This window comes from Apis florea, unplaced genomic scaffold (assembly GCF_048593485.1).
Source record: "Apis florea isolate Af1SG1 unplaced genomic scaffold, ASM4859348v1 contig_37_pilon, whole genome shotgun sequence".
NCBI classification, from domain to species: Eukaryota; Metazoa; Arthropoda; class Insecta; order Hymenoptera; family Apidae; genus Apis; species Apis florea.
The window spans coordinates 1,632,761-1,650,964 of NW_028256861.1; the positions used below are offsets into that span (position 1 = coordinate 1,632,761).

Consider the following 18,204-nt stretch of genomic DNA (forward strand, 5'->3'; position numbering starts at 1 on the left):
ATATTTTATTAAAATTCATCTAATATCAAACTCGAAATACATCTTGGCATAATAATATTAAATTTTATTATTCCTCGATTTTGCTTTTATTTTATTATTTTCCATTTTTTTATTAATTAAAATTTATAATCGAGAAATGAATATTTAATATACAATGTAACTAATCAAAAAAAAGATCATCTTAATTTTTATTGGCCCTGCATTTTCTTTTTTTTTTTTTTTTTTTTCAGTAGTTTTCTTTACAATGTTTGCAAATGTAATTGCGTAATAATATAATATTAATGTGAAACATAAGTTTCTTTTCAAAATTTTTATACATTCATTTTATACAAAAATTTTATACATATTATTTATAATATAGTATTTAATATAAATAAGTATGTTATTTCAAAAGTATATTTATTTTATTGAAAAATATATTGAATAATCTGCAATAATTTTATCTTTTAAATTGATGTATGCTTGTATAATAGAATAAATTATTATATCAAAAAATAAATTTGAAAAATATATTATATAATAATAAAAAAATTTTTATTATTGTTTGAGAAGTTGTGTTTCTTCAAATTATTTATTTATTAAAAATTATCTAATTATTAATTATTAAATAGATAAAAAAATTCTTTTAAATATTATTAATCATATAAATACATATAAAATATTTATACTGATGAAATTTTATACTAAATAATTTGAATAACTGATGAATCCTCTTGCAATTAGATTAATATTATTATTGAAATTTTGCATAATTTATAACAATAAATTTAATAATAAAACAAATAAAGTTTTACAAGCAAATTTTAAAAATTATACATGTTACTTGATCATTCTACTTAATATGAAATTATAAAAATTAAAAAAAAAATTATTGCATGAAAAGCAGTAAATATTATTTTTTATTATTAATTTATTTCCGATTTCTTTCTATAATTTGATAAAATTTAAATATTAAATCAATTTCCAATCGTGATATTCGTTGAACTTTATTTGAATAATGATGATGTTTATCAATTTATTGTCAACCGATATATAATTTATCATAGATTGTTAATATACCGAAATTTTTCGATTTTATTTAAATTTCAATATTTTGAATTTGCAGGAAAATCGAGAAGAAAATATTTTTTGACATGATAATTGATTGGATAAATGATGGATAAATTAAACGATGAGATTACATTTATTTTTTTCGAGTCATCATGATAGTTTAACTCGACTAGTTAATATTTGATGACTAGTTAATATTTGCCCAGATATATGATCTATAGATACTACATGATCAAAGAAACATTTAAAATATTATTTAAAATATATAATGAACTTTTGAATTATTTAAGAAATATTGTTGACTGAAATTCCATTCCAATCCTATTTCACATAAGAATGAAATCATAAATGAAATTTTCATATAATGAAAATTAATTAAGAAATATTTTGCATAAATTTAATAATTTATGAGTATTTGAAACTACGTCTTACACTCGTAAAATGATTCCAGAAATTTTTTCATACAATTTGCGAAATATGTGCATATTAAGCAACTGTTTATGCGTTACATTTTATATAATATAATCGAGAATAATGTTTTTGCAATAATCATATTTTTCAAGTTTCGCTATAAATTATTTTTATTCTTTATTCATGAAAGAACGCAATGCTTTGAGAATATTTTATATGATTTGCATATACGATAATTATCTACATATTTTGTTTATCATATAAATATTGGATATATTTATTGCATAGAAGAAAATATAATATAATATAATAAATTAACCTTAATAAATTAATAAATAAAAAATTATAATAGATCATTCATATAAATAAAAGCTTAGTTCCAATATATAATAATTATAAATTATTATTATAAAATTTTTTAAGTCTAAAATCAAATTTTATTAAATATTAAAATTATCATTCATTAAGATTAATATTTTATTAATCTCTATTATTTATATAAATTTATTGAAAAAAATTCTTTTCTCTTACACTTTTTTATTATACAACAATAAATAATCATGAAGCGCAAAAACAATCAATGAAAAATTAAGTTATTTAACTGGCATTGATACATACATAAGTTTCATTATATTCTTTCATTTCAATAACAAATTGATGATTATATTATTCGTTGTAAAACTTTTTCAGATAATAATTTTTTTTTAAAATGAGAAAATCCAGAATATACAATTAAAGAATAGAATTTGATATTTGAAATATATTTACATATTTCTAAATAAAATGCTAAAAATTAAGATGTGTACAATTAATTGTATTCATAAAAATACGATATATTATAAATATTCAATCAGTCCACTTATTAAAAGTAAACGTAAGCATCATTACATTTTTTTTATCAATATTACGTTAAAACTAAATTACTTACATTATTATGATTTAATAAAATTGTATAAAAAATTTCAAAAAGAGAAAAAAATTTATATTGCGAAGAAATTATCAAAATGCTTTTAATCAATTGAATTGTAATTTTTTTTTTTTTGCTATAATTTATTAAATATACTATCATAAGTATATAAAATTGTAATTTACAACATAAAACTTTATAATTATTTAAGATGCAATTAACATTAACTTTTAATTTAATATTAATAATTATATATTAATAATAATTATTTAATTTAAGTATATCAATTTGCTGTCTCATTTTCTTTTTATATATATTGAATTTTAATATTAAAAATTATTCTTAGAATTACAAATATACATGATGTATGGTCATAATTAAGAATTAAATATTTTCTATGTTATAAAATATAAATTCACATCGCTACAATTATTGTCATATTATTAAAACATTTTCCATATATGTACATTTATTTATATCTCGACACGCGTCATCGTTCAATTTAAATGATTGAATAAGACATTCGAGAAACGAAAGCAGCCAATGTTTTTCAAATCTCATCTCTTATAATGTAAACGGTTTCATATATATTCTTTTTCTTCGAATAATTTCCTATTGATCAGGTATCGACTATGAGAAGATCTTTGCATGGATGACTATGTTTTTTATATTATATGGTCGATAACCTCTCACAATGATGACCACCACGCTTACTGTCACGTGGACATTGCTGAAGTAAAAGAACAAGTTCTTACTACCATTAATTTGAATTTGATTTATTAATAATCCATTTCAAGATTATATAATGAATAATCGAATTAACATTTTATTAATAATTATATCATATGAAATAAAGAAGTGAAAATGCACTTGTACGTATCAGTTGATTTAAATATATTTTGATACTATAATTTTATTACAGTTTAATATTATATAATATAATATTATAATATATATATTATGCATTATAGAATAAAGAAAAATATAATGAAGAAAATATACTTTTAATAAAAAAAATGCACTATTGTCATTGATTTCAATTCTATTTACTATTTTACTATTTTACGATTTTATTTCATATCAATTTGTTATTTTATCTTTTATCATATAATTTAAATAAGATTTCAACATTATAATTATTGTTATTGTTAAGAAGTTAAGAAAATGCACTCTTTTGCACTCATTAATTTCAATTCGATTTACTTAAATAACATTTCAACGCTATAATAAAAAAATAAAAAGACCAAGATTTTTTCATATATAACGATTCCATTAATTTATTTATTGTCCCATTAAACTAATTTTCAATTTTATGGATAATATCATATAATAAACTAATTTCTATTACATGATAATGTATTTTCGAAATTCTGATTTATTACACAATATCGATAATGCTACATTTTTCATTCGATGAAGATTTCATATATGAAAACATATTGGACGACGTAAAACTGCCCAACGAGTCCAATAAAAATGTTCTACAAGGTAGACTACTTTTAACCTTGGTAACATGCAATTCTCCAAGTGCGATAGCCTCTTCTACAAAAAAGAAATAATACAAGAATCAAGATTTTATAATATAAATATTTTACACTATGGTATTTCTATGGTTTCAGTTGTATTCCGCAATTTTTGATATGCTAAATATGTCTTGATTTCGAATAATCGATTTTTAATCTCACCAATAAAATCACAGATATATCTGAAACTTTTTATAACACATAATAATAATAATAATGTAATATACATTATGTACAACATATTTCTTATAATTTTTTTAGTGATTCTAATTTTATTTCACTAGTTATTTTTTTCTTTATCTATTTGCTTTAATTATTTACGATTGAAATTATCTTAATTTATTTTTAATATTATTTTTTCTTTAATATTATTTTAAGCATAATTTAATTTAATTAATATTGTAATTTAGTATTTATAATAGTTACCATATTTAATTTATTATAAATAATTATATTAAATCAGTATCTTAATCTAAATCAAATAATTTTATAATAAAAAAATTAGTAATAGAATATTATTAGTAAAAGAATATTAAATTGTAATTAATTTGTACGTTCCTTAAGATAGAAAAAAAGTGGAAAATCACTATCTTAAAATTAAACACACGTTAATAATATATACGTTATAATAAATGAAATCGATTTGAAATTAATTTCATTACTTATTATTGAAATACAAGAATATTAAGTTGTAAGGACAAAAAATACATTCCTATTGATTTCTCTTAATAAAAATATTTATGCATTGACGCACATCAATAATTCGACAAAGTTTTTTTTATAAGAAACAAAATATTATATAAATAAAAAAACTAATTTATTTGCATCACATTTTTTTATCTTATGATATAGAGTGCAACTATAATACGAGATAATTTATTCTGTTACGAACTATGGTGCATACTTGATGATTAGTATTCGAAGAGCGTATAAGCCACCCGCATCCAAGGAACTTAACAATCGAATACTATTAGCTTCTTCGTCGTATAATTTGCAATTGTGTGCGATTCCATACTCGAAGCTGGGTGGTCTTTCGTTAGAGAACAAATATAAAATCTGGACAAATCTGAAATTGAAATTGAAATAATTGAAATAATTATTTTTAACAATAGTTTAAAATAATTGAAATAATTTTATTATTATTATTACTACTTATTGTTATTAATTTAAATATTTAAAATAATAAATTGTTTCATTACATAATTAATTCAAATTTAACAAAATAAATGGTCATAAAAATTATTCCACATAGAAGTTATGACATCATAATTTTTTTTTCAAAAAAATACAACTATAGAAATAGATTGAGATTATCATATTGCTAGAATCTCTATTGCCATCTCACATATAAAATTCAATCACTTATAAATTAATAAATAAGCGTCATTCAATTTTTATATAATTTTTATTTTTACTTTTATAAACAATTTTTTAAGGATGAATATATTATCTTATAATTAATCCACATCATAGAAATATCATCCACATGATGTTCTATGAAGTTTTTAAAAAAAATACTAAAATGCTAGAATACTAAAATAAACAAAAGAAGAATATTAATATTGTTTCTATAATTATATTATTATATTGTACATGTAACAGAATAGAAGAGATAAAAAAAAAAGAAATATTCAATATTTAAAATTCTTACTTTGATAAAAAAAAAGGTTATGTATTTGTGAGCATTTATGTATCGATTTTATAATGTCATGATATCGAGAAAAGTTCTTTGCCTTCACTCTTTATTTTTTGGACATGTTTGTGTAGATTTAAAAAGAATTATGTATATAATACTTCAAATAAAGAAGTAAAAATCGAATAAGAAATTTTCATTTTGTGTTTACAGTTTTTATAATTGAACAAAATAAATGTGTTCAGAAATGCATCATTTTATTATACATAAATAATCAAATATTTAATTTTAAGTCTCAACAATTATTTGCATTTATAGGAACATAATTATTTGTAGTAATATAATTATTTATAGTATTTTTAAATTATTTTATAAATTGTTTTTATTTTATTATATAAAATAAAAAGTTTTTTTGGTTACTTTTTTGGTTACTTTTTTAGTTTAATATCTATTGTACAAATATAAGATTTTTGATTACAAATATTTAGAAATTTTATGAATGATTTATGACCATTTTTAAACAAAATGAACAAAAAAAACAAGTTTATATTTTTGATTCTGTTTTTAATTATTATTATTAATTAAATATTGATAAAATTCTCCTAGGCATAAATTTCCCTAGAAATGATGTAGTAATTCTCAACAATATTACAATATTGCAATTCAAGAATCGTTGTGTTATAGAAATAAAAATTATTGAAGGTTTTCTTATAATATTTTGGATCTTAAACTTTACAATTATTGTATTCTTTTGTCAAAGTTGTTTTTTTTAAATATTATTTATTTTTTAATCAAAGATTTTTAGAAATTAATTTAATGTTGTAAAAATCATATTATACATGGATACATGGATACATGGATTTTCAATTTATTAGATTAGCTTAAGGAATTCTCTGTTGGAATGGATCCATAACAAGATTTTTAAGATTCTTAATATTGGATTGATTCAGAAATAGTCGATTAAATAGTAATAATCCGCAGGATTGGAATTCGAATGCATCAATTACGCAGGAAGATAGATATTCTGAGAATTGTAAACGATTTTTTTTTCGATTTGTTTAGTTTTGACTCATAGGAAACGAAAACATTTTTTATGAATAAAATAAAAAAATGTTCTTGTTTCATTTTATTTTAAGATTCTAAAAACATGTGACTTAAAAACAGGAATTCCAAGAATGAAATAAGAAATTCTGCGCAGTTAAGCGAGAAAATGTAATAATCAACCAAGTAAGTGTATATTTATAATTAAAATTATTAATTTCCTTAAAGTTAATGCAAATTAAACTGCTATTTTTTTTGCAATACCCTAATTATGCATAAATATATATATCTATATATACACGCACGCACATTTTCTATTAGAATAAAAAATAATATTAATTTTCAAAATATGTATAAATCTTTTTTAGCCATGAAACTGTTGCAAATTATTCTTACAAAAATTACCAATATAACCCAAGTTGTATCTAACATTTTTATCATTAAAACAAAATATTTAATCATTATTATTTGTTTCACAGCTCTTTCCCAGTTTTATAGCTATTCGAATGAACCCAACATTGATTTGATTGTAAATTTATTTTTATTTTTACGAATAATATGATCGATTATTTGTATTAAAGAATCGAAAAAACATAATTGAAATTACGCGATAGTACTAACAATTATTACTAACGAGATTATTTACGTGAGTAATTTTTAATCCATAATTTGTATGATTTTTTTTCGCATCGTCATCACTTGAGTTAAAATTCTGAAATCGCTTAGACAAAATCAATATCTTTCTTACTTTGAGATATATATTTCTTCGTCATAATAAGAAAAACTATCAATAGGATGTTTGTATTATGTATTTACGTTATTCGTGGAACGATAGATTTTTAAAATACTTCGGGCAATTTTTTATATGTTATTTACCGATATTTCATAAGTTCAAAACTTTTTTCAATAAAATAAAGAAATGTAACGAATTCGCTAAAAAAAAATTGACAGGTGTTTCTTTGATTATTTCATCCGATCTGGTGACTCGCTGGCGATATATATCTAATACTAGCCAAAACGGGACAAATCTACGTTTTGTGATTGCCTAATACGAAAATTTTTGTAAAAAAAAATTGTTTCAAATCATCAATTATTCTTTGTCGATCAATTTTTAAGACATTTTGTAAATATAATATTATAATATAATTAATAATAATATTAATATTATATATATGTTATATAATATTAAATATATTATACATATAAATATATTATTAATTTAATATTATTAATACATAATATTTCATATTAGTTGTTAATTTTCAACAAATTATTTTTTATTATATATTTTGTTTTCTGTTGAAACAATTAGGTCATTGTAGAATGAAATAATATATATAATTCACAATTGAAAATATTATAAATAAATAAAATTTTTAATAATTAAAATGAACATAAATTAAATTTTTCTTTAAGTATCGTTATAATTACCATGAAGCATGGAATATACAAATTTTTTTTTTGGTAACAAGATATCACTTTGATAAGATAAAATAAATCATTAAAATTCTATGTTATAAAATATTAGTGAAATATATCGAATATTCAATAATACTTAATACATTTATCACAAAATATAAAAAAAAATAAATATCTATATCTAATATAATATTTAAACGAAAAATAATTTTCAATAGATAATTCTAATGAATTTAGTATTAGTATTACCCATTAATGATTTTAAAGAAATTGATGGAATCGCGGAATATATAATAAACAGTTATATAATAAACAGTATGATGTTATATAATTTAAATATGTAAGTTTCTATAAAAATGCATTAATGCATGCAAAACTGGAGAGAAATTAAATCTAAACGCATATACTTTAAAACGCAATTTTATAATTCTTTTAACATTAATCTTTTTATACTGATATTTCTATTTTTAAAAAATAGCTTATATTATTTTTAGTTAATAGAAGAAAATATTTTAAAAAGGAAAGGTTTACTGATTTACCAAGATATTGATTTCATGAATAAAATTTTTTAATAAAATGTGTTAATGATGTTACATTCCTCAAAACCAGTTCCCTTTTTTGCAAAAAGAATTTCTTGCTTTGCACGATTAATCGTATCATATTATGATAATGATAATGAATATAAGCATGTTAATCATAGAATTTTTATTTATTTTTTTTTAATATAATTAAATTTCATTGCTTTATTTTATAATTTTGATTTTAGTAAAATTATTATATATTATATCTTATATAATTATTATATCTTAAATTTAATATCATATGTATGAAACTTTTATTTTCAAAATTAATTCTTTTTGCTCATAGATAACTTTTATATATGTATTTTATAAAAATTTTCTAATAATTTTTTTTTATATTATTCTCTAGATTTATTAGATATTAAATAATTTAATACGTTTTATAATTATAAAATTAATTAATCTAATCTAATATAATCTAATCTCTATTATTTTAAGCCTTACCAATATATATAATATAATATAAAAACATATTACACAAGTATAATAAATCTAATTTAGAAGCAATAAATAAATAAATATAATCAGTATTGCATCAGTACAACATTTGATTTAATTCAAAATTATTTTTTTTAAATTTTTACTTTTTAAAGTTTAGTAAAAGTAAATTTGTATATATAGCTTTTTTCATTCAAATATGATTTAAAAATATTAAAAATGTTTTAAATTCTTTTTAAAAGAAATAACAAATACTTAAAATATTTTTGATAATTAAGTTTGATGAAATAATGAACTTTATCTGTTTTTGCATCGTCATGTCGTATAAAACTGTTTCGTCACGTTACTGTCTCTCTTTATCCAATACAAATTTAAATTATAATATCTCTGTCTCAGTTATACTTTCATCTCATTCTGTTTTGGTCTTGTTTTATTTAACGGAAACTTCAGTTGCTTATAACATAATAATTAAGTCATAACTGACATTTTTATACAGATATTAATTTTTGTATTTATTTTGGCTTCTAAATCTTTCAAAAATATCAGTCGAGTATATTTTTATATATTATTATTATTATATTGACATTATTTATATTATATATTTATATATATTATTTATATTATAAGATTTTATTTATTAGATAATTATTAATAAATATAATTTTATTACATATTTCTTTAATTTAATTGAAGCTTTTTATCATCATATATTTATATAGATATATTATATTTCAATTTCTACGTATTTTTTGCATTCTTCAATATTTCTATATTCTTCGCTTAATGCCTCAATTAAATTGCCGTTATATTTATATAATTTACTGTTAACTCAACTATTTCTCAAAAAGGAAACGTTTTCTTTCATTAAGATCATTTCATATTCATCTTGGTTTCAAACCATTTAACATCCAAAAATTAATGACATGTCTGTGATATTTGACATTCATTCCTCGATGGAGAAAATCATTGATGTCCTTGTACCATGGAACTTGGATCTCTCTTTATTTATTAGCGATCGAAGGCACTTCCGTCATTATTGGAAAAAAGCCAAAATCTTTTATTTATACAAGGTTAATGAATAAATCTCAATTCTATTTAATTATTTTAAAATATTTTAAATATTTTACATTTTCATATTGTCTTGCGATTATTTCATATATAAAAATGTGCTGAAAGAAAAAAAAAAAATAAAAAAAGAATAAAATTTTATATTTTTTTGAATGAACAAAATATTGTTCAATATTTTTAATTTTTGTTTAATAAATTTAAATTATTTTTTGAAATTAAATATTCATTATTATGTAATGAATATTTCACTATTATGTAATACTATTTATGTGAATAATATTTGAAGTCTCATTTTCGAAAAGATTTAATTTGAAAATTTATCGAATATACGTGTATATATGTGTTAAATAATTTTCAAGCGAGTAAAGATATTTATGGTAGAAATAAAGAGAAATTTTTAAATCAAAAATTTTCTCAAAAATCAAAAGATCATTTTAAATCAAAAAAATTTTCTAATTTACTTTTTTATTTTACTTTGTACATAATTTGAATTGAAGATAATTTTTTCGTTATCTTCCTGAAACATTTTAAAAAATTGAAATATTTTTATAAAATAATATGTATATAAAATAATATATAATTGGCGTTTATATGATGATTCATATAATTATACTATCTCATTTTTCTTAATTAAAGATTAGATTTTAAAAAAATTGAACAAAATTTAATAAAAAAAATATTAGATAATAAATATGAAATAAAAAGCTAGATAGTGTGAATTACATATAACAAATATATTTATATAACAATACAAATATATTTTTTGTGCATTTTTTTTTTGTAAATCATAAATTGAACTTTTTCGTTTTACACAAATCTATTATAACAATATGATCCAAAAATAATGATAGATCGTGAAATATTTTGAGTAAATATTTTTGTTAAAACTAACCTTTTTATATTTTAATATATGTTAAAACAGATACAACAAAAACATCAACTTAAGTTTTATGTAAGTCAATAATTTATATAATTTAAAAGTAAAACAATGATAAATTAATGCCATTAAATCATTAATTTAAATTTTAAATTAAATTGTTTGAATCAATACCTGAATTGAAACATATTTAAAGTTTGTAGTCCGCTTTAATATTTTTATCAAATCATTTCTATTCTGATCTTGAGTTTACGATCGATATTTAATATAAAATATGATAATATTTGTACTGTCATACATTTGTATTATGTATATAAGAAGTACTTGAACTGCATTCTATCGATAATCTTTCTATCGATAGACTTTTAAAACAATTTTATTATAGAGACCTAATTCGCTAAAGATTCAGCTATAGTGACGATTCGCTCACTGAAGTCATATACTATTGGTCTCCCACTCTTCATCATTGCCAGCCATTTTATTCCTCATGCTGGCAATTCTAATCTAAAACTTCCTCTAGTAATTCTAGTGTTTTTGATTTGTATAAAAGATTCTAGATAGATAAACAAATATAATATTGTTTTGACATATTGATTAAAGAACATTTGTTTTACAACTTTTTATATAATAATTGTTTATAATTATTACTTAAGTACATTATATACATATAGTTACATATACATTATACAGTTATATTACGCACATTTCGAAAATTGAAATTGTAAATCGAAATCATTAATAATTAAATAAAAAATACATTAATATTTTATATGCGATATTGAATATTAACATAATAGGAAATGACAATAAAAAAAGAGATTTTTCATATTCATGGAAAAGACAATAACTAAATTAACATAATAAAGTCAGATATAATCACAATTCATTTCTTTCTGTTCTTATTATCATATATGGTATATGTCATAAAGTATTATACGATTTGTATACATCACACAAAATTAATATATTATATTAATTTATTTTTATATATTATATTATTATATATTATTATATTATTATATATATTAATAAATTACATAATTTTAATATTTTACAATGCATATATATCAACTTGGTTATCGTTTTTAATAAAAATTAATCTGTCTTCTATTTTCAACTATATCATAATGTGTTTTTGTGTAATTTTAATATTAATAAAATACTTGGATTTTTAATTAATTTGGATTACAAAGATATACATCAAACAATATATTTTTAGGTTAGATTATTATACGCAGATCTGAATATTAATATTAATCTCTTAGTATTTGAATATTCAATTTTGAATGAAATATTTATTATAATTTTAAATTGATTTTGAATTTAAATATCTGCAATTGTATATTTTCTTCATTATATGTATATTTTTATCTATCCATATGTTGTATTTTTTTTTTTTTTATTTTTCATTCTTGATCGTTCTATTTATAGTTCTATGTTCTATGTATAGTATCTCGTTATATTTAATAGTTATTTTATTCTTCAGAATAAGTGAACGATTAAATTTTTGATGGATTATAGATGAGACATTCTATAGATATTAAGCCGATACAGTTAAACGTTATTAATTATTCAATACGAAGATAGCAATAAAAATTATTGTATTAATATTGATTAGACAATATTTAATATATTATAATACAATAATATAATATAATACATTATATTAATAACATTTGTATAAGTTATACATTCAATCGATTCAAAAAAATATATATTGTAAATATATAGTTTTAATATATAAAAAAAAAAGATGAAAAATTTAATAAGTTTCAAAATATAATTTTAATTATATTTTATATAAATAATTATTATGTAATATAAATATGTATATGTAAATAATATTATAATCATATTATATGTAAATAATATTAATCATATATGTAAATAATATTAATCATATTATATGTAAAAAATTTGTTAAAAGTAAATAATTTAAAACCAATTTTAAAATTGCTTTCTTATAAAAATTAAAAAATATTATTGAATATTTTTCTTGCGATTTTTATTAATATATATAATTTGTATGTCAAAGAATCTTAAATATTCATTTTTCATTCATATGTCAATTATAATATTTTTAAATAATTTTATTCTTAAAGACTGTAAAGTTAGTTTAGAAGTTGTATCATCTGTTTGAAATATAAGCGAAAAATATTCATTCAAGAAAATCTTGTTCAACAAGTTTTTTGAATAATTGATACTTATTTACGAATCTGCACATACTGATCTCATCGATTACTCACTTACAGGTTATGGTATGTTTTGATACAAGAATCACGAAATTTTATACAATCATAAAATATTTTATTTACAAACTTTTAGAATTTTTTTAATGATTATTATTACAAAAAAATGAGATTAAATATGATATATTTCAATTATAGAAAATTTATATGTATTTCTTTACCAATATTACCATTATAATAAAGTCTGAATCATAATGTATTTTAGTTAATTAATTAACGATATATTCAACAATTGATGATATATAAGATTATATTACATTATATTATATCATTATAATTTATTATATTTAATAAAATTTATATATAGAGATTAAATTTAAAAAATTATTTACTTAACAAATACATTTATATATATGTCGCACTCGCATATATGCAATGACAACGCCACATTGGTTAGATAATAAAATAGAAATAAAAGATTCACTAATTCGTCGCAATAGCGCACCGATTCATATAAATAAAAGATGAACAATTATATGATATAAATAGATAATATATAAATAGATATAATTTTATAACAAATCGCTATCGATTAGCTAAATCCTTCTATAACAAATAAATAATATAATGTAATGAATTCACTTAATGTATTTCTGCATTAGAGAACATATTAATAGAAAACGTATGATATTCACACTATTACTAACCTGTTTTTTTTGTAAATAATAATTAATAGGAAAAAAATAAAAAGAAAAAATTTTTACAGTTTCTATAATTAACGAAATATATCAATTTTCAATATTTTTTTCTTGACAAATAAAAATCAAGATTTTTAATTTTAAGTAGAATTCTATTATGCGCCAAACTCATAACCTACAAAATAATAAATAATAAAGTAAAAATTCTGTATACACAGGACAATGTTTTAGCCTCGTATGAATATTCTTGAGATAAACTTGAAATAAACCAGTTCATTCATAAACAATTCTCGATATATATTGCGTCAATAATATTTATGTTGTAAAAAAAAGATTGAAATTTTTTTATAAAATGTTAATTTACTTTTATTTGTAACTAGATTTGCTAAAAAACAAAATATGTATGACGTAGTATATGTTTTTTTTATTCTTTTTATAATTTAAATTAATAACAATTTATATTATAAAATGAACATCTTAAAATATTTGTACTTTGATACTATATCGAATATGCATTTTAATATACAAATTATATTACTTTAGATGATAAGTATAATCAATATATATATAAATACATAAAAAATCAGGAAAAAAAATTAATTTTTTACTAAACTTTTACAAAATATTTAAATTAATATATGAATAATAAATTTGTTTGCTTTTTATTTATGTTATAATTTTAAATTATTTTTATATAATATATAAATTTTTAAATTATATGTATTTCTAATAAAAATAAAAAATTAACAGTTATAAATGATTCCAATTTTTTTTTACATAATAATAATATATAAAATAATAATTCATGATTTTATCAATATTTTTATCAATATCCTTATTTAATTAAAAAATTTTATTCTCAATTAATAGCTATGTACTTCATTCTTTTTATATATTTGATATAATTATAAAATCGATATTTCAGAATATTTTTTATTTTGAAAAATTATAATCGGAAATTGGAAATCTTTTGAAAGCATGAATTTGTAAAGTAATTATAAACAAGAAAAACAAATAGTGGAAAAGGATAAAGATAGAATAAAAATCATGGCAACTGCGCCATTTCCAAAATGCCGGAGATGAAAGATGCCGCATAAACAGACGAAATGAGCAAATAATAAGAGAAGGATAAGAATTAATAATTAGCATCATTTATTGAATGTTAAAAGCATTTCTTTAAAAAGAAGATAGAGTAAAAATTAAAAATCAATGCTATCTTATTTTTAAAAAAATGTTTTTATCATTTCAACAGATGGCGTCAATTGTTAATTCTTACTTTGCTTTTAAAGACATGTTTTTGATATTCAAGAGATGGCGCTGATATTATAATTTTTATTCTATCTCTTTTTCTTATTATTTGCTTGGTTCTTCTAAACTGTGTATTGTATAAAGTTTACTTATGATACGTGAAAACGATAGCTCCGTAAGAAATTATAAATCTTTGAAATAGTATTGGCTAATAGATTAACTTTTATAACAATTTTGTTTACTAGTAATCCTATAAACAATATTATTAAATAATGGTTAAATTAACGCCAGATTTAATTCAACAATCTATGCAATATATTAATCCTGTAAAAGATCGGGAATTGGATCTGAGAGGTTTATATGAATTATATTGACAAAATATAACCTAAAAATTGTCATTAATTTTTTAATTTTTTTGTAATTTTTTATTGCAGGATATAAAATACCTACAATTGAAAACTTGGGCGCAACTTTGGTTAGTATTTTAGAATAATATTTAATGAATTTGTATTTTTTACTATTTTTATGTTACTATTTTATACTATTTATTATTATAATTTATAAAAAAATTAAATACACATAATATATAAAAATTTTTCAGGATCAATTTGACACTATTGATTTTTCTGATAATGATATAAGAAAATTAGATGGATTTCCTTTATTAAAAAGAATCAAAACTCTTTTTTTTAATAATAATCGTATTGTTAGAATTGGAGAAGGATTGGAACATTGTATTCCAAATTTAGAAACTCTTATGTTAACTGGAAACATGATTCAAGAACTTGGTGATTTGGAACCACTCACACAATTAAAAAATTTAACTAATCTTTGTTTGCTACAAAATCCAGTTTCTGCAAAACCTCAATATAGACAATATGTTGTATATAGATTTCCACAATTGAGACTTTTAGATTTCCGAAAAATCAAGATGAAAGAACGTGAAGCTGCAATTGCATATTTTAGAAGTAAAAGAGGAAAAGAAATGGTTCGTGAAATAGCAAAGAAAGTAAAAACACAAAATTCTGGTACATCTATCGACAAACCACTAACAACTCCAGAAGAACGAAATAAAATTAGGGAAGCTATTACAAATGCTTCTTCCCTTGAAGAAGTGCAGCGTCTTAGCAAATTACTTCAAGCAGGACATATGCCTAATGAAGATAGATTACAAAATGGTATCTAATTAAAATTTATATAATGTATTTATTATGTTTTATTATGAAAATATTTGATGGTTATTATTATAGGAAATACAATGCCTGAAGCAATGGAAGAAGAGGATGATTGAATTATTTTGTACTTTTCAATTTTAAATGCAACAAGAAAAATTTTTTCTATTATTATAAGTAAGTATTTGATTATATATCATAGATGAAATTAAAAAGAGCTTGTTAAGCTAATAAGAAAGTATATGCTACACAAATACATTTAAAGAAAAATATTTCAAAAAATAAAATTATTAAATTCCCTAATTGGCCTGAAGCGATTCATTAAAAATAATATTTATCATATAATCATAAATTTTGTTATTTTTAATATATATATATATATATATATATATATATATATATGTGTTTATTTCAGTGAGATTTCAATAAACTTCATGATTAAAAAGATAATTGTTTTATGTGTGAATTCCTTTCTCATGTAAAACAATATTATTTTTAATAAATATATATAATAAAAGTATCATAATGTTTTTTATACATATAAAAATTTATAAATGAATAATCTTTTTAATAATGTTATAAAAATGATTAAGAAAATTTATATTTGATATAAATTATCTGTTTATATTAAATTACATAATATAGTATCACTAGAGGTCAGTATTGTGCGTTATTCGCACTCTCTTGATTTTGTGTTATTTTTCCGATTAAAATTCTATATTATATTAATAAAATGGGTAATACATTACAAAAAGCATTAAGTTCAGATCCTTTTCCGGAATCGGAAACACCAACATTTGATCCGATGTTCGGATTTTCCGGACAACGTAAACAAAGAGGCAAGTATTTTAATTGAACCTAACCTTTAATAAATTTATTTTATATGTGCTATGTTTGTTTATTATACAATTATATAAACGATTATTGATTTAAAATTTCCTTCTATAATGCTATTAATTTTTTGCTATCATTTCGTTACAATATTATTTTTAAAATATTCAATATTTTTTTCGTATTATAAATAATCCATTAATGACATAATCATACGTTTTACGAAATTGTATAACTGTAAGTTAATTTTCATGATTTTTATTAAAGATTCATGTTTTTTGAAAACATATAAAATTATGAGTGGCAAAAAGTGAAAAATACATATTAGATATATATAAAAAACAATTTTATTTTATTATTATTATATAATGCATTTTTATTTAAATACAGAATATATAATAAAAAAATATATATATATTAGTTATTAATGTCATATTACAGTTATGCCTCTGTCAGAAGAAGAAATGATAGCTGCTAAAATTCCAGATGTTTTAAGAGATTACTGTGCTCATCTTTATTTAAATTATATACGTTGTTACCAGGAAAAATTCCCTTTTGTAACTCGTTGCGTAACAGAAATACATGATCATCAAAAATGTGAATATGATGAGTAAGTCTTAATTAAATTACTTATAGGAAATAAAATTAAATTAAATTAAATTATAAGAAGTATTGCCAGATTATTATTGGTTGATGTTTATCATAAAGAATTTTTAATTATAATTTATGTATGTTACAGTTATATTTTAAGAGGAAAAGAATATGAAAGAGAACGTAGACTTCTTGTTAGAGAACGCAATAGGCAAGAAGCTTTAAAAACAGCAGCTTAGATTTTAGATTTATTCAAAAATATACATGTATACATTTAAATTAGATTGTGAAAGAGCAATTAATAAAGAATTTAAAATATAAATTATTAAAAATTATGTAAAATTATGTATTCTTATTATTATAATAATTCTTATTATCATATCTTGTATTTTTATATTTAAGATATGTTAAACAGGATTTTTTTTTCTTATTTATAATTTTAGTTTTAATAACTTTTTTATAATTTTTGTTGTTAAATTAATATTTTATTTCTCTATATAAATAAACTACTATCGAATTTATTATTT

General features: G+C 19.4%; 2 protein-coding genes and 1 long non-coding RNA gene across 4 annotated transcripts; 2 read left to right on the forward strand and 1 right to left on the reverse strand.

Annotated features, from left to right (window-relative positions):
* Positions 1–3,617: 3,617 nt before the first annotated feature.
* On the reverse strand, positions 3,618–5,927 carry LOC147656269 (uncharacterized). The gene is made up of 3 exons (XR_015294773.1): positions 5,543–5,927; positions 4,796–4,957; positions 3,618–3,910 (listed from the first exon to the last, which is right to left on the reverse strand). It is a non-coding gene; the product is annotated as an uncharacterized LOC147656269 (long non-coding RNA).
* A 9,199-nt stretch (positions 5,928–15,126) lies between these two features.
* Positions 15,127–16,705, forward strand: U2A (small nuclear ribonucleoprotein polypeptide A'-like U2A). Of its 2 annotated transcripts, XR_015294781.1 has the most exons (5): positions 15,127–15,437; positions 15,518–15,558; positions 15,685–16,261; positions 16,334–16,432; positions 16,671–16,705. XR_015294781.1 is itself a non-coding variant. In XM_031920637.2 (4 exons), exons 1-4 carry the CDS (start codon positions 15,356–15,358, stop codon positions 16,372–16,374), a joined length of 741 nt encoding a protein of 246 aa, XP_031776497.1. In that variant the 5' UTR covers positions 15,127–15,355; the 3' UTR covers positions 16,375–16,558. The 2 variants fall into 2 exon arrangements, 1 of the variants encoding a protein (XP_031776497.1); XM_031920637.2 differs by lacking the exon at positions 16,671–16,705 and having other exon boundaries at positions 16,334–16,558.
* ND-B18 (NADH dehydrogenase (ubiquinone) B18 subunit) lies at positions 16,671–18,019 on the forward strand. The gene is made up of 3 exons (XM_012495369.2): positions 16,671–17,094; positions 17,528–17,696; positions 17,826–18,019. The coding sequence occupies exons 1-3, from the start codon at positions 16,989–16,991 to the stop codon at positions 17,914–17,916; spliced, it is 366 nt and encodes a 121-aa protein (XP_012350823.1). The 5' UTR covers positions 16,671–16,988; the 3' UTR covers positions 17,917–18,019.
* The last annotated feature ends 185 nt before the right edge of the window (positions 18,020–18,204 follow it).